We start from the raw sequence: 21,729 nt of genomic DNA on the forward strand, positions 1-21,729 counted from the left end.
ACTAGGCTTTGTTTGTAAACGAAACACAATACGCTTGTGCCCTAGCACGCTCGTGATCAGTCTGTCTCTTTCACGCTTCAAGCAAATATTTCCCCTTCTGTTTTCTTCCGTACTGTTTTCATATACCGCTCCCTTACCGACTTAGTGACGAAACGGCACCACCTTAGGATATACTTCTAGGCACCTTAGTTCAATCCACTAAAGTACGAATCAAATACAACATCCACGTCACGTTCACGTTCCGTCATGTCACGTTGCGTCAAGTATTCTTCTATGCAATTCCTATTGAAGTATCCACATACACCATCAACGGCAAGTCGAAGTTGCCGTTGCCGGTGTATGTGAATGTTTGCATAAGAACTGCTTGGAAGAATAATTGACGCAACGTGACGGGACCGAACGTGAACGTGACGTGGATGTTGTATGTGAATCGCACTTAATACTTATGACAGACATACAACTGTAGTAGCGTTGTACTTCGAAAATTATATGTCTGTCACCATGTACAGCGCTAGAACCATGCAAGCAACTCGGTACAATCGCTGTACCTGTACCGACCTATTTTACCGCTGTACATGGCTACAGTTGTACTGTGCGCAGCGCCATAGACGGTTAGTGGTGAGTAGCATGAACAAATCGAATAAAAACACTTGGCAAACATTCTTTTCACTGACTTTCTCTTCAGTTAATAACTCAGAGTGGAAATTTTCTTGTTGCGTTTGATAGTTTAGACGCTAAATAAAAACCTTTTTCATTGAAATATGTAGTGAAAATTGGAAAAATTTTGATTGTCAGTTTGGCATACGGTACAATGTACAACCAAAGTATGTCTGTCATGGTACGATTGTACCTGTACAACGCTGTACTCTTACAACACAAGTACAGCTGTATGTCTGCCCAGGGTGTAACACTTATGACAGACATACAACTGTAATAGCGTTGTACTTCGAAAATTGTATGTCTGTCACCATGTACAGCGCTAGAACCATGCAAGCAACTCGGTACAATCGCTGTACCTGTACCGACCTATTTTCAGCTGTACATGGAATTTCGGGCTGACGCACAACTTATTGAAATCGGGTTGCATTCGTATTAATATTGTATTTTCAGTTTTTGCAATAATTACGATGAAAAAAGCATGTTTTGTTAATTTATTTCCATCAAATACAACTTCAACATACAAAATATAATTGTTTCGGAATTGGGCACTTGTTTGGGATCTGGTTTATGTTGGATTGTCAATTTTGTAATTGATATCTGCGCTGTTTTTTTTTGTTGCCGATACCGTCTGGAGTTTTCTTAGAAAAAGAACTGTTCGTAAAGTTCGCTGGCATAATATTTGTGCAATTAACGGAATGGACCGGCTGAAAACTTACTGATGAAGTGATGAAGAGGGAATGATAAGTACGTTCAAAATTTACCTAGTTTAAGTGATATGCCAATGGTTTCACCATCGATGGGCGCAGGAATGTATTTTTTATCGAATTTGTGGTTCAATTGAATAAGTGCCAGTACAAACTGCGGAACACATCTACTACATTTTGAACCACCGCTGCTGCTGGTCGACATAATAGCGTACCTTTTGAGTGCTGTATTCTGTGTGGCCCTGCATTTCCTCCAGCATAAATAGCTTCGCGACTTAAAAGAAATATACAAGTATAATTATAATTAAAATAAAACAAACTGCTTACCTTCGAATTGCATCGCTTCCACAAGAGAAATGGCGAATGCACTCCCGCTCCCCTAACCAACTTAGTGACGAAACGGCCTCACCTAGTACCATAGACCCGTCTTGCTATGAAGTAAAATGTACGAATCGTTGGTAGGGATGTACATTGCATTTGACATTAGTTTTACAAGGATAATGTAATATGTATAAAAAATGTGTACATTTGTAGCTGCGTTCACTAATGTTTTTCTCCAGTATAGGGTCTCTGCTAAAATATAATTTTAGCGCCAACTGTCACGTAGTTCTATAACCACTCAAAATTGCGCGCTTTGTTGTTTACTTTCCATTCATTCGGCTGCAACTGGCTTCAAATTTGATTTTTTAGAACTGCTTTGTAAATTTATCGGAAATACTTGCTAGATTATCTCAGTATTGTTACATACATTATTTTTTGTCTGTTGTGTAATCGTTTATTCGAAAATGTCCAGCCCGGTGGGACCGAATCGAAACCGTTCTCAGAACACTCCTATGAAGCAAGGTAAAACGTATATTTAGGGAACATTCGGCAGGTAGAGCAGAGGCTGATTATTGGTTTAATTCACAGGAATCACCACTAGCCAGACTGAAACGCCGCTGCGAATCGGCAACCGGACACGCGATGCGAGTGTTGTGGTTGAGAACTCGGATAACGTTACAGTACCGACTTCCCCAGCCGGCGGAAGTGGTTCGGCAATGGCGCCACCGACGAGTCCGTTTAATGTTGTTGGTAGTGGCGCAGTGGGAATGAGCGAGATAGACATAAGCTCTCCGCTGAATTATGGCACACCCAGTTCTATGGGATCAATTCGAACGCCCAGGTCCGGAATTCGTGGAACGCCTATGAAGCAACGTCCCGATTTACGTGTTGATCGACCTGTTCGCCAAGTGAACGTCCGTTCCGATCAACTGGAGCCCATTCCAGAGGGATGTCAATCGTCGGAAGTGGATTCTACTCCGAGTCAGCCAAAATTAGTTGTTTGGGGAACCAACGTTGTTGTCTCTGAATGTTTGAAAAAGTTTAAAGATTTTATTATGAGGTATATCGATCCTGACGCAGCACAGGATGAGATTAGCGAGGGGATGAATTTGAATGAGCCACTGTATATTCAAAAGTTGGAAGAAATCCATACGCTTGAGGAACCATTTCTAAATGTAAACTGCGCGCATTTAAAAACTTTCGATGAAGCTCTCTACCGTCAACTGATATGCTATCCCCAAGATGTTATTCCTACGTTTGACGTAGCCGTGAATGAAATGTTCTTTGATCGTTATCCGGCAGCGATTCTTGAACATCAAATTCAGGTTCGGCCATTCAACGCAGAGAAAACCAGAAGTATGCGAGAGCTCAATCCGGAAGATATCGATCAGCTAATCACGATCAGTGGAATGGTTATTCGTACATCAAACCTTATGCCTGAAATGCGTGAGGCTTTCTTCAAGTGCATTGTTTGCAACTTTAGTACCGTAGTCGAGCTGGAACGGGGCAGAATTGCCGAGCCAACGCTCTGTTCTCACTGTAATACGAACCACTGCTTCCAGTTGATTCACAATCGTTCTCAGTTTGCTGATCGTCAAATGGTTAAGTTGCAGGAAGCACCCGATGATATGGCTGCTGGGCAGACTCCTCACAATGTGCTGCTGCTTGCTCATGACGATCTGGTTGATAAAGTTCAAGCGGGAGATCGTGTTACCGTGACGGGAATCTATAAGGCCATGCCGATGCAGGAGAATCCCCGTGCGCGAAATGTGAAATCAGTCTATAAAACACACATTGATGTTGTTCACTTCCGTAAGGTGGACGACAAACGGCTCTACGAAGACGAAGATGGAAAGGACCACAAATTCCCCCCGGAACGTGTTGAATTGTTAAAGAAACTTTCTCAGAAACCCGATGTATACGATCGCCTGGTACGGACAATAGCTCCGTCAATTTATGAAAACACGGATATCAAAAAAGGTATCCTGCTGCAGCTGTTTGGTGGTTCAAAGAAGAAACAAGCGACATCTGGGCGGCAGAACTTCAGAGCAGAGATTCACATTTTACTTTGCGGTGATCCAGGAACTTCAAAATCACAACTGCTGCAATATGTTTATCACTTGGTACCCAGAGCGCAGTACACATCAGGGAAGGGTTCATCGGCAGTTGGTTTAACGGCTTATGTTACCAAAGATCCTGAATCAAGACAGCTTGTCCTACAAACGTAAGACTTTTTATTATTTTCAAATTTCTGTTAATGAGAACACCTTCTACATGCTATTCTATATTATTTAAACCAATGAATACTGATCAAAAGTGAAATAGGGAAACAAAAACCGAAATCGTAAATCGAACATGACTACGCGTGTTGATTTCATTTTTACGGCTTCGATATTAGGCATTTAATTGCAAAATTTAATTCGCTGATGGTTATATTTCGGTTTCTCAGTCGACAGAGAAGCGATATTAGGTATGTACGAAAAAGTAAAATGGTAAATTTAAATTATTGAAATAATTGAACTGGTGCGGTTGAAATGGACAGTCACATCTAATGCATGATGGAAAGTGAAGGGAAGAATATTCAACTCTTTTTTTAAATTACGCGACTCCAGCTGCTGTATAGTCACTCGAAACGTAAGAAACGGCAGGTGTGCACAAAGGGCATCAGAAAATTTGCATAACTAATGCTTTTAACTGGAAAAGTCAGAGAGTGTCGGTTTTACCTTGATATCCCTTATAGGTTTTTTGCGTTTGATCAAGTTTTCGAATTGATTCACAAGGGCTAAAGCGTCGTGCACAAATTACGTAACGCTAAAAATCCGGATTTTGGACCACCTATGAATGTCAAACATTAATAGAAAAATAGCTTTTGTGTGATTCGATTATGTATTGGATTCGAAAATTAACGTTGAAAGTGAAATTGCGATTATATATAATCGAGTCCGACCTGTATAGATATGATAAACATGTGACATGTACACTAGGGTGGCAGCGAAAATGGTCATGTCAAATTTCAAAAACCGACCATGTACATTTTGTTTATTGGCCCAAAAAACGATCTGTGAAAAGTTTCAGCTCGATCGGACATGATTCAGGGTTGCCTCAAAGCGCTCAAAGTTGCGATTTTTTGATCCTCGAAAAACTTCCAAGGGGGGAGTAAAGGAAATTTTGAAAATCTAATTATTTTTTTGATGCCAAATGACTTCAAAATGCATGAAACGTCGAGATCTTTCGAAAAAAAATTTTTGGCCGAAAATCGACCTTTTGGCACTTAGCCTGAGAGGCAGTGAAGGTATGGAAAAAAAATAATTATCGAATTTCAAGAACCGACCATGTAGGGTAGATAGGGGCAATATGGTCCCCCTAAGAACCAAACGTCCTAAATCATGTAGGAACATTTATAAATCACTAGCTAACCCGGCAAACTTCTTTCCGCCCATTTACTTGATTAATTCTCGAGTAATGCAGAAATTTGTGTTTTATTTGTATGGCAGCCACCCCTAAGAGAGGGGGGAAGGGTATCTAACAACCATAGTTTGCACCCTAAAGTTTCCATATGCCTAATTTGGTTTAATTTGCTTGATTAATTCTCGGGTAATGCAAAAATTTGTGTTTCATTTGTACGGCAGCCCCCTCTAAGAGAGGGGGAAGGAGTATCTTAACACCATAGAAACATTTATTGCATCCTAAAACCTCCACATGCCAAATTTGGTTTCATTTGCTTGAATAATTCTCGAGTAATGCAGAAATTTGTGTTTCATTTGTATGGCAGCCCCCCCCCCCCTTTGAGTGGGGGAAGGACTGTCTAACCATCATAGAAACATTTATTGCACCCTAAAACTTTCACATGCCAACTTTGGTTTCGTTTGATTGATTAATTTCCGAGTAATGCAAAAAATTGTGTTTCATTTGTATGGCAGCCCCCTCTAAGAGAGGGGAAGGAGTATCTTATCACCATAGAAACATTTATTTCATCCTAAAACCTCCACATGCCAAATTTGGTTTCATTTGCTTGATTAATTCTCGAGTAATGCAGAAATTTGTGTTTCATTTGTATAGCAGCCCTCCCTTAGAGAGGGGGGAGGGGTCTCAAAATATCACGAAAACCTTCCCCGGCCCCAAAAACCCCTACATACCAATTTTCATGTCGATCGGTTCAGTAGTTTCCGAGACTATAAGAAACAGACAGACAGACAGACATCACTCCATTTTTATATATATATAGATAGATGCTACACATTAAAACCTCTCGATTTAAAACCTTACTGATAAAAAGTAAAAAAATCTCTGATCTCTCTATTTAAATTAGAAATTGGGAGAGATTATCATTGCAAGGAGGGGCATTGTTTGCATCCATTGCTATTGGAAGCATTGCGTTGACAATGGACGGTTGGGGTTTTTGATGTCCCCTCAAATGCTAGGTTGTTCAAATGTGAACTATTCCCACAGAAGCCAGGAGGGACCTGAATTTGCTTGTCCGCTGCACTCGATTTTGTAGGTGTAGTAGTCACATTTCTGCGCCAGGGGTTCTTTGACTCTGAAAACGAACGATGTGCCCTCGTTAACTGCGTCCGCTTCCAATTCGTTAAATTGGCAACGTGGCGAGGACATTGTGTTTTGATTGGTTGTTGTTGTTGCTGTTGCTGTTGTTAAGCCAATGGTGAAGCGCCCTTTAAAGTTTCCACAAAAAGCGTTCCTTTGAAGAGTGTTTAACTCAACGACTCTTGTAAGTTTAACAAGCAAGGGTTCGCCCACATATTACTCACCGCAAGTGGCACATCGCTCCTTGTTGACACAATAAGCTGCAATGTGATCAGCTAACTTGCATTTTCGACAAATCATGAGCTTTGGCACAAAGAGCCGCACCGATAGCCTCAATTCGCCCACCATAAAGTAGTCAGGGAGAGTAGAGCCAGTAATTCGAAACTTTACCAAGTTGGCGACAGTCCAAGACTTTGGATCCCATCAAGGGGAGCCCCTTGAACTTGCCGACTCCTTTGCTCTTCATAGTCTCGCAGGTTTCAGTGACCAACGAAATACCGAAGGCGAGAACGAGGGTTGATCTAAAACGGGAACAAAAGAGGGGAAAGAGAAATCATGGGTTGGATGGGAATATTCGAAGGTTGAGAATTTGCCATTTTTTTGAGGGGGTTTGGTGGGGTGAGGTTACTCGCCCCGGGAGAAATACGTACGTTTGAGGAGCTTACTACTCTCTGGTTCAGCAAATGAGAGGGAGTTTGAAATCTCCATGTCTGAAAATCCTTCACCCTCTTTTTTTTATCTGTATTATAGTGATTTTCAACTCATTTGGCTGGTTCGTCACTTTTACTTCCATTTTTGGAAGAATGTCGGGAGTGAGAATTGAACTCGTGACCTTTAGCGTGAGAGGCATGGATGTTACCACTACGCCAGATCGCCTCCTCACCTTCACCCTCTGCCATTCTTGAAGTGGACGATGTTTACTATAAAAAATGTAGAAAAATAATACTAATAATGCAATAGCCAAAACAATAACGCATTAAGCGACAGTTAAGTTTACTCCTCAAGAGTTGGATAGCGAATGAAACAAATTGGTTAAAATCATTATTACTTTATTTGACAGTGGCGCTCTGGTTCTGGCAGACAACGGTGTATGCTGCATTGATGAGTTCGATAAGATGAATGACTCAACGAGAAGCGTTCTTCACGAAGTGATGGAGCAGCAAACACTAAGCATTGCCAAAGCTGGCATTATTTGTCAGTTGAATGCTCGTACATCAATCCTAGCGGCGGCGAATCCATCCGAATCGCAATGGAATAAGAATAAGACTATTATCGATAACGTTCAACTGCCTCACACCTTGATGTCCAGATTCGACTTGATATTCCTTGTTCTAGACCCGCAAGATGAAGTTTTTGATCGTCGGCTCGCTGCACATTTAGTCTCATTGTACTACGCATCTCGGGAAGACGAGGAAGATACATTATTCGTGAGTATTTCATTCAAGTCATGTACATTATCAGATTTATAAATTAATTCCACAAATAAACCAGGATATGAGCGTTCTTCGGGATTACATTGCTTACGCTAAGGAGCACATCAATCCAGTTCTATCGGAGGAAGCACAACAACGTCTCATCCAAGCCTATGTAGATATGCGCAAGGTAGGCGCTGGAAGGGGCCAAATTTCGGCCTATCCACGACAACTCGAAAGTTTGATTCGGCTTTCGGAAGCACACGCTAAAGTAAGGCTGAGTGAAACGGTCGATATAGTTGATGTTGAGGAAGCCTGGCGTTTACATCGAGAAGCGCTGAAACAATCCGCGACCGATCCACTTTCGGGCAAGATTGATGTTGGCATCTTGACTACCGGTTTATCGAGTGCCGCACGAAAGAAACGAGCTGAACTTGTTGCTAGTATTAAAGAAAACCTCAAGATGAAGGGTAAAATTTCTACATTGCCGTATCAAAAGTTATTTGGCGAAATTAAGGAAGCATCCCAAGTGGTACGTAATAAGAAGTATGCATTTTTTTTGTTCCTGATCTCACCTTTCTTTTTCAGCTTATAACCAAGGAGCAATTTGAAGATGCCCTCAAGGAATTGCAAGACGAAGGCGTCATTGTAATTGTCGGCAACAATACTATAAGAATATGCTAGTAAATACGTGCTCTTGTTAATGCATTTTTATTATTATATTTTAAGAGTAAAGATACACAGTTTCATCGCATTCTTGGTGACTGAGTTAAAAGATCTTTCTCATAGTTCAAGACCACCGGAGACTATTGAATCAGTGAACACAGTTGTTTTTGTATTTTTAGCTACTTCTCAAATCACAAATATACATTTTAGTTGCTCAAGCTAATGAATTCTTGAAATTTGCGTTATCATTCAGTGGCTTAAGGTCCTTCAAATAAATGGAGTGTCGTTCAAAAAGATCCACCAGTGGCTCGTTCGGTTTATTGCACTCATGATCATACTTTGCACCAATGGCCCAGAGTGACTCCAGGTCATACTGTTGCCGAGCAGACTCCGCGAAAATATGAAGCGCAATATTCCCTAGATCCATCGCCATCCAATCTCGGCTGTTTTCTCCTTCGATTTTAGGAATAATATCACCAGCATTCCGTTTCATTTTGAAAACTTTCCGGACAAACTCCGCAACGCCTCGCATATGTCTGAAACTCATTCCAGACACCACACAGATGTAGTCTACGTATTTGATTTCCCTAGGTACAGTGCAGACGAATATGTTCTCAGCATTATTCAAACGCAAAACTTTGACCAGATCTTCGATTTCGTATACTCCAGTTTTACCGCCTGTAAACGATCTTCTTCAATTATAATTATTCAATACTTTTGATTTGTTCAACCTACGTTGCAGATTAATGCCTTTAAATATATCCGGTAGTTCCTCTTGATCCGGTTCGTCAGTTTCTAGTGCCGAGTGTGAATCACGTTGCAGCTGAAGTTGGCGCTCTTCTTCCACATCTAGGATGACTGTGGCGTCAATGTCCCGGAAAACTTGGTACTTATCAGAGATAGAACCCGGGGCCGGTGCTTTTAACTGTGCTTCTTTTTCGTTACGTGTATTCCTTTGTAGTTCTGGTGAGGTAAACTCTTCATTGAAGAACCGAACAGAAGGTCTGATGATTTGTCTTAACACTTTCCGTAACACAAAAGCCATATCGTATATAGGTTCAACAAATTAAATATTACCTGAAATGCAGAAACAGTAAAATATTTGATTTGATTTCATACGCAGAATGTAAATATAAACAAACAGAAAAAATATACGAAACAACAGTTTCGTCTTTCAAGGTATCCTACTCAGGTCCAAGACGGGTCCAAGGCGCCTAGAAGTATATACCAAGACGGGTCTATGGTACTAGGTGAGGCCGTTTCGTCACTAAGTTGGGTAGGGGAGCGGTAAATGAAAACAGTACGGAAGAAAGCAGAAGGGGAATTATTTGCTTGAAGCGTGAAAGAGACAGACTGATCAAGAACGAGCTTCGGCACTAGCGTATTGTGTTTTGTTTACAAACAAAACACAGTAGACTTCCAAGATGGCTGAAGAATGGTTTTAGCAAGTTGGCCCACCTTAGGATATACTTCTACGCGCCTTGGTATATACATGCATGAAATGCATGTAGCATGAAAGAGACAGACTGATCACGAGCGAGCTTCGACACAAGACGGGTCTATGGTACTAGGTGAGGCCGTTTCGTCACTATGTTGGTTAGGTGAGCGGTATATGAAAACAGTACGGAAGAATTGTGGAGGCGATCTGGCGTAGTGGTAACATCCATGCCTCTCACGCTAAAGGTCACGAGTTCAATACTCACTCCCGACATTCTTCCAAAAATGGAAGTAAAAGTGACGAACCAGCCAAATGAGTTGAAAGTCACTATAATACAGATAAAAAAAAAAAAAGTACGGAAGAAAGCAGAAGGGGAATTAATTGCTTGTAGCGTGAAAGAGACAGACTGATCAGGAGCGAGCTTCGGCACTAGCGTATTGTGTTTTGTTTACAAACAAAATACAGTAGACTTCCAAGATGGCTGAAGAGTGGTTTTAGCAAGTTGGCCCACCTTAGGATATACTTCTAGGCGCCTTGCTCAGGTCCATGTAGTATTGTCAAACAGTGATTCCCCTCTAATTGGTCATCTAGCTAATACCCTTAGAAAAATCCTCGGTCGAAAACTACTAAATACATTTGGTAATGCAAAATTAGTAGAATGTACAAATTTTTTGTACATATTGTCAACAAACCCGCATCCCTACCAGAGATTAGTATATTTTACTCGATAACATTAGTAAGCTTGGATATTGTCATATCTGAAAATTGGTGAGAAAAGCGCGTATTAACAATTTTCATTGTTCCCACAAGGCAATACGGAGGTATAATAAGGATATAATTCTGATACTTGCATTTTCGGCGAGAAAATGTAGCCGATATTGGGCTTCCGAATCATGGTTCTGTTTGACATATGTGTTTATTAGTACGGTTGAAAATGACTATAGATTGGTAGTATTTACCAAAAAATTCGTTATATTTACTAATTATTTCTCTCAGTGTAGCCAGTAAAGTGCGCTACACATACAATGTCCCTTCACCATGAAGCAGTGGCGTAGCGTGACCAGGTTACACCCATGTTGAACTTTAAATTTCTGTAATACAGATTTTAAATATCAAATATTAATTGCTTAATTTTAATTCAACATTTTAGCATGAATACTGCTCGGGAAAACTACTTTAAATGCTTTTTAATATGATGTCATTCAAAGGTTCAATAAAAAAAGAGTTATAAATATGTGTAATAAATAAAAACTTAGCCCTCGTGTCTTCCATTGTAATATTTCCACAGCGGTACACACTCAGATAGGGGAACCGCGGGTAAGACGGATAATGGGGGTATAATGGACAGGTGGTTGATTTGTATAGTTGCATTATAAATTTCAAATTTCTGTTAATGGGAACCCCCTCTACATGTTATTCTATAATATTTAAACCTATGACAACGAATAATGATCAAAAGTGAAATAGGGAAACAAAAACCGAAAATCAAACATGATTCTGCGTGTGCATCCAATTTTTGCGGCTTCGATATTAAACATTTTGAATGGTTTAATTGCAAAACTGAATTCGCTGATGGTTATATTTCGGTTTGTGAGTTGACAGAGAAGCGATATTAATTATGTACGGAAAAGTAAATTCATTCGTAAGTGGTAAATTTAAATTATTGAAATGATTGCACTGGTGGGGTTGAAATGGACAGTCACATCCATAATCACATACTATGAATGGTGGAAAGTGAAGGGAAGAATATTCAACTCCTTTTTATATAGTTTTCTCTTTTTGTTCTATTTCAGTTACTGGACACACAAACACTGAGAGAGAGCGAAAGGATTCCTCTCGCGAGCATTTGACCAATTATTTCGAAAACCAGTATATTGAACTGTAATAAACTGCTTTTAAGTTTTGGAAAAGATGATACAATTGAAGTTCTTCTTAACATGTCCGTCTTACCCCCATTCCCTTACACACGGCGAGTTGGTTGATAAAAGCAAGAATTTCACTCAATCTCACATCCGATAAAATATAAATAAATAATAAATTATGATGCGAAGTGACTTCCTACGATTGCCGCACGAAAAAAACAAGCATTCCACCACTAAAACGATACAGTGCTGCAACCACAAGACACAAATCGATATCTGTTATATAATATCCTCATTAAAAATCAGTGAAAAAGTGTGAAAGTTCGAAAGTGCGAAAGTAAGAAAATGTGAAAGTGTAAAATCGAGAAAGTGTGAAAGTGCGAAAGTGAGAGAATGTGAAAATTTGAAAGTAAAGAACACATTTCTGTGAGTGTAAAATTGTGGGAGTGAAAAAGTGAGGAAATGTGAAAGTGAGATATTGTGAAAGAATGAAAGTGAGAAATTGAGTAAGTGTGAAAGCTCGAAAGTGAGAGAAGGCGTGGTACACAAATTACGTAATGCGAGAAGGGGGGGAGGGGGGTCGAGGTTGCGTTACTTACTGTATATTAGAGATAGGAAGTAGCGTTACATGGGGGGGGGGAGGCTTGAAGGTCCAAAATCCGGATTTTTAGCGTTAAGTAATTTGTGCACGACGCCAAACGTGAAAGTGTAAAAGTGCGAGAGTGAAAAAGTGTGAAAGTGAGTGAGAAAGTGTGAATGCGTGAAAGTTTGAAAGTGAGAAGATGTGAGAGTGTAAAATTGCAGAAGTGGAAAAGTGTGAAAGTGAGAAATTGAGTAAGTGTGAAAGTTCGAAAGTGAGAAAATGTGAAATATAAAAGTGTGGAAGTAAAAATATGAGAAGTGTGAAAGTAAGAGTGAGAAGGTGTGAAAATGGGGAAATGAAAAATTGTGAAAGTGAGAAAAAGTAAAGGGGTGGAAGTGAAGAAGTGCGAAAATTAGTAAGTGAGAAAGTGTAAAAGTGCGGCAATGAGAAAGTGAGAAATTTTGAGAATGTAAGGAAGTGAAGTGTTAAAGTGACAAAGTGGGAGAATGAAGAAGTGTGAAAATGAGGAAGTGTAAAAGTCCTTGAGTGAGAAAGTGTGGAAGTAAGAAGCTGAAACAGCAACGAGTAGGCACACTCCTTTCGTTGTCTTCAGCCGTTCATTGTCCTGTTTCAAGTTTTCATTTCATATTCAAGACACTTCGTTCGGCTTTCTGCTTCCTGAATTTCTGCATCATCAACCATCAATCTCTGAAATATCAATTGGTTTCCAATCAAACATGAGGGGCTTAGAATGAAAGAGGTGTAAGTGATTTGATCGATTTCTCTTCATAGACTCTCTCTTTTGGTCATAACTTAGCTGCAAACTCATTCCCAGCTGTATTTGACAATGTGGAAGGTAGGTCAGAGCCTCATCTATCAGATTCTATAGCAAACTCAAATTGGAACGTTTTTGCAGTTGAGTTATTAATCAAAGAAAAAGTTGACGAAGAGAAATCGATCAAGTCACTTACACCCATTGCATTCTGAGCCCCTCACATATCTCCGTTATCATCCGCGATATATGTGTCATTTGGGTACCAACGACGGGGGAGTTTCATTCTCGATAAAATCCATATGCGAATGAATGTTACTCCAAGCCTCATGTATGGTGCTTATCGCTTGGAACTAGTGGTGACGGAGTTTCATTCTCAATCCAGTCCACGTCTGGATAGATGTAAACTGTATTGCTGACTGGTTCAAATAGAAAACGAACTTTTTTCGGTCTACCTCCATCAACTCCTGCTTCCTGAGAGGTCCGAGAGCTTTTGGGACCACTTAATTCTGTCGAAATTATCGATTGGAAAGTAATTGGCTTCATTTTCGATGCTGATGATTATATTTGCATATTTTTTCTTTCTGACATTGTTGTGTGTGCGCCCATTCATACCTCTGTCTGGCTATGACTGATCTGTTCGCTTGGAAATTCGTTCATTATTGGAGGGAATGGAATGAGTCTCGAAACATGTTTCCCGAGAACGGTTCTTTCTAAAGTGACATGATATCTGACTTTGAATTTAAAAATAATATCTGTTACTTTGATTGTGTTCAACACATTTGAGTGGTAGCCAAGAAGTCATCAGGAGAGCGGAAAGAATGTTAGTATAGTATAGTTAGGGGAGGTAAGAATCAGGACTAACTGTGATGAATAATGCGATTCGGAGTTTATACATTTTTTTCCTCGTATAACAACCATGGATAACCGCTATTACAACCATCCTCCTTAGGGTCTTTCTGGGTTCTCAATAGTTTCAGGTAATTTTTTGGAATCCGTCATTCGCAGGCGGAGTTCTTTTTTTTTAGTTTTTGCATTGCAAGTCGTGACGGGTAATGAAAAATTAAGAATTTACAACAATATTGATCAATATTTTAAAACAATCGACATAAACCATTAGCTATTCCCAAAGCCGGCCTCCATCTGAAGAGAGTCATGCTCTGTGTCTGGTGGTACTGGTAAGAAATTGTATGTTATGGTTATACCAAACAATCAATCGATAAATTCCAATAAATATAGCTCGCAACTGGACGAAATAAAGTCATGGATGCGTTCAGTATTAAATAATATGATAGGCGTCGTGTTACGCTAGAGTAAGAGCTCATGTCATTTTGACAACCCAGCGAAGAATTTTGGAGTTTAGCCGGGATGAATCGATTACAATTACTAAGCTACTGCCGTGTTAATCTTTTGACAAGGTTCCTTGTAGCTTAGATTTGTGTTCTGTGAAAGCGGGGTGGTATCATTGTTGCATTGATTATCTGTGTCCAAGTCAAGTAATTTGGAAAATATTTCGCAATATGAAACTAGTTTTAATGGGATGATGAATCTGCGAATCAGCACTGGCATCCGAAATTGGCCACTGATGAACGACTATGAGTTTGAGCTCTTGTGTTGAATAGCCCAAAACTATATCACACTACGCACCATTTGTATAACTTGAACATCGTGATAGAAATACCATATGATCAGAAAGAACCGAGAATTTTTAAATAAAACAAAATAGAGTAAATTTCAGGCAAATTTATGTTATTTGAATATACATGTTATTATTATTATGTATATTCAAAATATGATCCATCTGAAGCAACACACATGTGCCAAGGCTTGACCCAGTCCTCCAAGTATTTCTGGTAGATCGACAAAGGAATGGCCTTTAGTTGCCTCATAGCATTCTCTTTGATCTACTCGATCGACTGACATCTCTTTCTACGAAGTGGTAACTTCAACTTGGGGAACAAATAAAATTCACACGGAACCATGTCAGGAGAATATGGTGTTTGTTCGATGGCATTTACTTGATGTTTGGTCAAACAATTCAGTACAATTCGGGCTCGGTGCAATGACGCGTTATCATCATGCAAAATCTAAGAATTGTTGGCTCACAATTCCGGCCGTTTGCGACATACAGGCAGACACTAATGATCGGATGGTACTTAAGGTTTTACCAACATATGAAAAAAAATAACCTGTTCCCACATGCACGGTACGTTTGAATAAAAAATTCCGGGTACTTTCTGAACATAGTGTATTACAATTGCAACCATATCGTCGTGACTTTTCGAACTAGCAATGCAAATGAAATTCAAACGCAATTTAATTATTTTCTTTGATGTTTTTTCAAAAACATTAAAGAATGTTCAAGTGGAAAAAGAGGGAAGGGGTATAAGAAATGTCCACGCTTGTCCACGGAGGGAGAGAAGGTGTCTGAAACCATGTGAAACCGGTGAAACCGGAAAACAAATACTTTTGAGCAATCAGCATTCAGCAAAATGAGCAATTGTTGTATGTACAGCGTCGTCGTATTATGACATAAAGTGCAACCGGTTAACAATGAACGACGTAACATGAATTGCATAGAATGGAAAGATGGATATTATCCGCAGTTACCTTGCAGGTATCTAACGAAACGTGAACATGGTAAATGAAACGAAAAAATACATAAAGTTCAACAGCAATATTCTAGAACAGTGGTGGCTCTACATGGAGCGGGCCACATTAGAATTTTCATTACAGCCGTGGGCCCAGGTGTATCTCACGATTATCGCTATCTCACTCTACCTACCGACACCGCCTATCTCACTATCCCTCTGCTGTAAAAGTTTTTTTTTTTTTTTTATCTGTATTATAGTGACTTTCAACTCATTTGGCTGGTTCGTCACTTTTTACTTCCATTTTTTGGAAGAATGTCGGGAGTGAGAGTTGAACTCGTGACCTTTAGCGTGAGAGGCATGGATGTTACCACTACGCCAGATCGCCTCCTGCTGTAAAAGTTCATCATCGACATCACGGTATGTCAGATGGTGGTAAATTGGTAATTCGCGATAACGTCGACGTCTGGTGGCGACTTCAAGTTTGAGTCATAATTTGGGTCCCAAAATCGTTAGTGTAATCTCTACCAGATTAGAAGACACGAAGCCGGTTTTCAAATTTTAAAATTTGAATGAAAATTTTCACATTATGTTATTCAATTATTAGAAACACGTATTTCTGACTTTCATTCAACTATATGGTCATACAATTCCAACATTGTTGCTGATTTTTTTCTTTATAATATAAAGTTGTCTTCATAAACAATTTTCGTATGAGACTTTTTCCCCACCTGCAAACAAAAATGTTTTTAATTTAAACAGAATACTAATTTGATATGGGAAAGCTAATTTTCATTCATAATTTTAATTTTGAAAACGTTCACTCCGACTGAAAATCAGCTGTTCTTTGACGCTCCCCTAAACTAGTAAACGAAGCTCACTGCCGTCAACGCGGATCGCTGTTTTGAAGAAAACAAATACTTCTGTATTCAACTGGTACTTTTTTAGACTCACTTTTTATTTCAAATTAGAAAGGATTCAGTTCTATACCTGTAAAATTCATAGCTCAAGATCAAAATGAGATAAAACCCCAAAACATTTATTGAAGGTATAATTAACATTTTTGGCAAAATTATTCGACCATTCTCTTCTTCACACAGAGTCGAAAACGCTAAGGCCAATCGTTAATCGCTGCAGCTTCTCGATGGTGTTTTTTAACGATTAGTAATTCCAATGCAATCTGGGCGTCAATAAATGACTCACACATCGATCCACACACGCACCAATTAATATATCCAATTTATTTCGACTGACGAACGTTTTCCTTTCCGAAGAGGATTAGACAACATTGTGCAGCCGTACTGACCTCGGACGTCCCTTTTTGGGCCTATCGCGCACACCAGCTATTTATTTGTACTGCTGTAGTGTACGGAACACGAATCGTTCATTGATGAAAAACGGTTTGAGCAGCTCATAGATCTATTTTGACGTTTTTCCGCTCTTAAATAACGCGACAATTACCACACGCTTCTTGTACAGACCGAACTTTATCGTTGCTAGGAAACCGAACAAATACTGATGGAATCACGAAACATAGTAAGAGTGAAGGGGAACATCGAACTACACGACTGCAATGTTACCACTTTTTTTTTTCCCTGTTGGATGTGAACCACTGCGTCCATTATTCTGAACTATTGTGGTATATCCCATTTTTTTGTACTCCGCTTCAAGCTTACCTACTGCTTATTGATGAAGAAGTAGACTGAAAGCTATAACGAGATAGGTGCCAATCAGGAATACTCTGTTTGATAAATTTTATAATCCTGATCGGCGACGCAGACCAAATTTCCTTGGGCTCCAGAATAGCCTTATCAAGGTATTGAAGTCTGCGTCTAGTTAGAGCTCCACAATTACAGAGCAAATGTTCCGAGGTTTCGCTTTCGGTATTACAAAAACGACAAATATCATCTTGCACTAAACCTATGTTTTTGAGATGGTATTTGCTCGGACAGTGTCCTGTTATAAGGCCTGTGATTGTGCCTAAGTCTTTCTTATTAAGACTCAGCAATTGTTGAGTAATTTTAATACTCGGCGTGATAATTTTTTTTGACTGGTTAAGTTGTACCGCCAACCAGTTGGCTAACACTTCCCGGTCTTCCCAGTTCTTCAGCTCACCTTTCAACACACAGTCAGATATTCCACAGAATGGTTCTGGACCAGTGAAAGGTGAGCTTGAGCCGTTCCTGGCAAGTTCATCTGCTCGCTCGTTTCCCTCTATTCCACAATGGCCAGGAATCCAGTACAGTTGTACCGAACTTATCCGACTTAGTTGCCGTAAGAGGAGAATGCATTCCCAGACAATTTTTGAGGAGCATTTAAAAGCATTTAGAGCTTTAAGTGCCGCTTGACTGTCTGAGAATATGCAGATGTTAGCATGTCTATATTTTCTTTTAAGGCAGACATTTGAGCATTCTATTATCGCAGCTATTTCAGCTTGAAAAACTGTTGGCCAGTTTCCCATAGCTACAGAGATTTTTGTTCTGGGACCATACACTCCAGCACCTGTTCTGATTCCCATTTTTGACCCATGAGTGTAGAACATGATCGAACCATTACGAACACTGGGACCGCCTTCATCCCATATTGAACGAGAAGGTTCGATTACACTGTATGGAATGTCGTAGTTAGTCCTAGGTTCCATCCAATCACTGTTCATCTCTGAGGATGGTCCTACGGGTAAGAGATTCAGGATGCTCAAGTGACCAATTTTGTCTCCGTCTAGTATTTTTTTCCATTGTTTAAGCTTTAGAGCGCTTTTCTTAGCCTCTAGCTGAACATGTTGGTTCAGAGGTAGTAAGTGAAGGATAGCCTCCAGTGCCTTCGAGGGTGTGCTTCGCATTGCTCCAGTAATTGCAATGCATGCTAGTCGTTGGAGTTTGTTTAGCTTTTTTGTAGCTACAGTCTCCTTGGTCTTTGGCCACCAGACTAATGAGGCATAGGCTATTCTAGGCCGCACAATGGCAGTGTAGACCCACATTACCATTTTTGGTTTAAGACCCCATGTTCTTCCTATCATTTTAGAACATGCCCATAGGGCTGTATTGGCCTTACTGATTATTACATCTAAGTGCGCATTCCAGTTGAGTTTAGCCTAGATATTTCACTGAAGCGCTGCATTTTATTTCCACTCCCCCAAGATATAAAGACTGCAGATGCTGTTTTTTCTTTTTGGTGAATGAACCAATTGTTGTTTTTGAGGGATTTATGCTCAGACCTTCTGTGGTACACCAAGTTTGTGTAAGGTTTAAGGCCATCTGCATTCCGCTCGATATCACGTCGTCGAACTTGCCTCGTATCATTATGACTAGATCATCGGCGAAGCCCACAATTTCAAAACCTTTTGCCTCTAAACTTGTCAGAAGGTCGTCAACTACTAGTGACCAAAGGAGAGGTGATAGAACGCCTCCTTGTAGGCAACCCTTTGTTGCAATCACATAATTAGACGACCCGCCCAGCTCCGAGGTGATTTTCCTGTGTGTGAGCATGCCATGGATCCATTCGACTATACAATTATCGAAGTGTCTTCTTCTCATTGCCTGTGCCATTGATAGATAAGAAGCATTATCAAAAGCACCTTCGATGTCAAGAAACGCACATAATGCGGTTTCTTTTGACAAGAGAGATTTTTCAATTTGTGTCACAAGCATGTGTAGTGCTGTTATTGTGGATTTGCCTGATTGGTAGGCAAACTGGTATTTGGATAGTGGGTGTTTGGACATGAATACAGACTTTATGTATTCATATAATACTTTTTCCATAGTTTTCAACAGTATTGATGATAAACTAATTGGTCTGAAAGCCTTTGGAAGTGATTTGTCGCGTTTTCCGGCTTTTGGAATGAAAACTACTTTCACAAGTCTCTATATCGAAGGAATGTGCTCTAGTATCAGACTTGCCTTAAAGATCTCGATTAGAGACGGAATTAGTTTTGATTCTCCATTTTGAATCAGGGCTGGAAAAATCCCATCTGCACCTGCAGATTTGTAAGGTAGAAAGGATCTCACCGCGTTTACTACTCTGGCCCTCGTGAAGACTAACCCAGCAACTATGTTAGCGACATCCTTTGCACTTTCGGGTCCTATGAGACGCCTTCGAGAGCATATTGTGTCGCCATTATAGCCAGGATTTGTATCCGAGTGGACAGATGTAGATCCCGAAAAGTGAGTCTTCATCAGGAAGTCTAGTACTTCTGAGGGGGTTTTTGTGAACGAATCGTCATCCTTTTTAAGCGATCCAAGCCCGTTCGAGTGGTCTTTTGCCAAAGTCTTGTTGAGTCTAGCAACGATTGGGGTATTTTCAATGCTTTCGCAGTTATATACCCAGGATTTTCGTTTAGATCGTCTCAGTTCTCTACTGTACTCAGTTAGGGCTCTCTTAATTGAGACCAGTCCGAGGTAATTTTTGCTCTGTTGAACAGTTTACGCGCCGTTTTGCGAAGCCGTTCGAGCCTTTTATTCCACCAAGGAACGTTTCTTGTCGAAGAAACTTTTCTCAGTGGGCAATTACTGTTGTAGGCAGAGACTATCGTTTCATTTAGTTCTTTTGTAGCTGATTCAAGCTGCTGAATCGACCTTATTTTCGAGTTTAGAGTTTTAGACTCGAGTTCAAGTGCATACCGATCCCAATTGGTTTTTTTGGGATCTCGGTATTCTCTATGAACTTCCATGCCACCATTCCATTCAAAAATAATGTGTCTATGATCAGACAAAGACGCCTTATCGGAAACGTGCCAGTTATGGATATTTTCTTGAATAGCGTTAGATCTAAGACTTCTTGTCTGATAGCGTTAATGAAGGTTGGTTCAATCCCTTTGTTAGCAATATCTATGTTGTTTGACGAGAGAAATTCTAAGAGACACTCGCCTCGGTAGTTGATATCCGTACTTGCCCACATGGTGTGATGAGCGTTGGCATCACATCCGATAATGAAGTCCTTGTTAATTTCCCTGCAGTAGTTTACAAATGCCGCTACCTCTCGTGGAGGAACCTCAGGAACATCGCCTGGAAAGTAAGCCGACGCAACTAAGACAGCAGCTCTTGGGGAGTCATGCTTGTCATCATAGAACAACTTACATGAACCTGTTTGAATACCTAGTATTCTTCCTTTGTGAACCCAAGGCTCTTGTATAAGAGCTAGATCCACAGCGTCTTTTGTAAACCTCCTGGATAGCACGCTCGACGCTGCTTCGGCGTGGTGGAGGTTTATTTGCAGAACTTTAGTGTTCTGCATTAGGTTGGGTTATCCGATCTGGTGGTTCATTTGGGAGGATCGGAGTCCCATCTGTTTATTTGAAAATCAGGTCATGTTTTTTGCTTGTTCCAGCTTCCGTATTCGTTTTGGATCTGGGATAGGTTTGAAGAAACTCACCTTTTTTACTTGGCACAATCGAGGTTCCTAACCTGTTTGCGATAACCGTTGAGTTTGTACCGCTTGGGCCGGGAATACTCAGGATGCCAAGCTTCTTGTTTTTCGGAGAAGCTTCACGAGGGCGCTTTTGTTTGCCAGAAACCCTTCTGACGACTTCTTGAGCATTTCGTGGTTCCACTATTTTGGAGTCACTAGTCTCTGAAGACTTCAGGTTTCCTGGGTTTTTGGAATTTTTAGGTTCCCCGTTTTTTGGCCCCAGATCTCCTTTGAATACACCGGAGTTTTTATGGATTATGACTTGGCGCTGCTTTGGATTTGTTTTCCTCAGCTTAGTTTCGCCAAATCGGAAGTTTATGTTGAAGTTTGTGCTAGTTAGTTGACGCTTCGAAGCTTCGTCGACTGTTAGCGTCCGGTCCGCGTGAATTGCGTTGGGATTGGATCTCTTTAGTATTCGCCATTTATCGGTGGAGAGATTTTCATTTTGACTCTCAATGAGGCTTTTGAGTCTCTCGTCGCTGAATGTTGCGCTTTGTGGGAAAAAGGCATGGAGAATTTCTGGACGCGGAATATTTTTGGCGTCTAGAGCAACCAGTTTGATGTTGTCGTCTAGGATTATTCCGGGAACCACTTTCTTCAACCATTTCGAAGTTTGATGATCTTTGCACGAAAGGATTAGATAACCTGACTTATACGAGCAATTGAAAATTTTGGGCTTAACCGGCTCGTTTCTTTGGTACTCTATTGCAGTGAGTAGAGCATTCTGGATGGAATCTAACTGAGCCGTAGTAAGATCGGTGTTGGGATAGTCCTC

At 40.3% G+C, this 21,729-nt stretch overlaps 2 protein-coding genes across 3 annotated transcripts; one reads left to right on the forward strand and one right to left on the reverse strand.

Moving 5' to 3' along the window:
• The first annotated feature begins 1,973 nt into the window (after positions 1 to 1,973).
• Positions 1,974 to 8,541, forward strand: LOC129770167 (DNA replication licensing factor MCM4). Its single transcript, XM_055772829.1, has 5 exons — positions 1,974 to 2,207; positions 2,274 to 3,909; positions 7,288 to 7,654; positions 7,719 to 8,171; positions 8,228 to 8,541. Exons 1-5 carry the CDS (start codon positions 2,150 to 2,152, stop codon positions 8,321 to 8,323), a joined length of 2,610 nt encoding a protein of 869 aa, XP_055628804.1. The 5' UTR covers positions 1,974 to 2,149; the 3' UTR covers positions 8,324 to 8,541.
• Positions 8,454 to 9,597, reverse strand: LOC129770168 (uncharacterized). Of its 2 annotated transcripts, none has more exons than XM_055772830.1 (3): positions 9,448 to 9,597; positions 9,041 to 9,382; positions 8,454 to 8,983 (listed from the first exon to the last, which is right to left on the reverse strand). In XM_055772830.1, exons 2-3 carry the CDS (start codon positions 9,348 to 9,350, stop codon positions 8,520 to 8,522), a joined length of 774 nt encoding a protein of 257 aa, XP_055628805.1. In that variant the 5' UTR covers positions 9,351 to 9,382; positions 9,448 to 9,597; the 3' UTR covers positions 8,454 to 8,519. The 2 variants fall into 2 exon arrangements, with proteins under 2 accessions (XP_055628805.1, XP_055628806.1); XM_055772831.1 differs by having other exon boundaries at positions 9,041 to 9,283; positions 9,383 to 9,530.
• Between the last annotated feature and the right edge of the window lie 12,132 nt (positions 9,598 to 21,729).

Source organism: Toxorhynchites rutilus, chromosome 2 (genome assembly GCF_029784135.1).
Source record: "Toxorhynchites rutilus septentrionalis strain SRP chromosome 2, ASM2978413v1, whole genome shotgun sequence".
Taxonomy (NCBI): domain Eukaryota; kingdom Metazoa; phylum Arthropoda; class Insecta; order Diptera; family Culicidae; genus Toxorhynchites; species Toxorhynchites rutilus.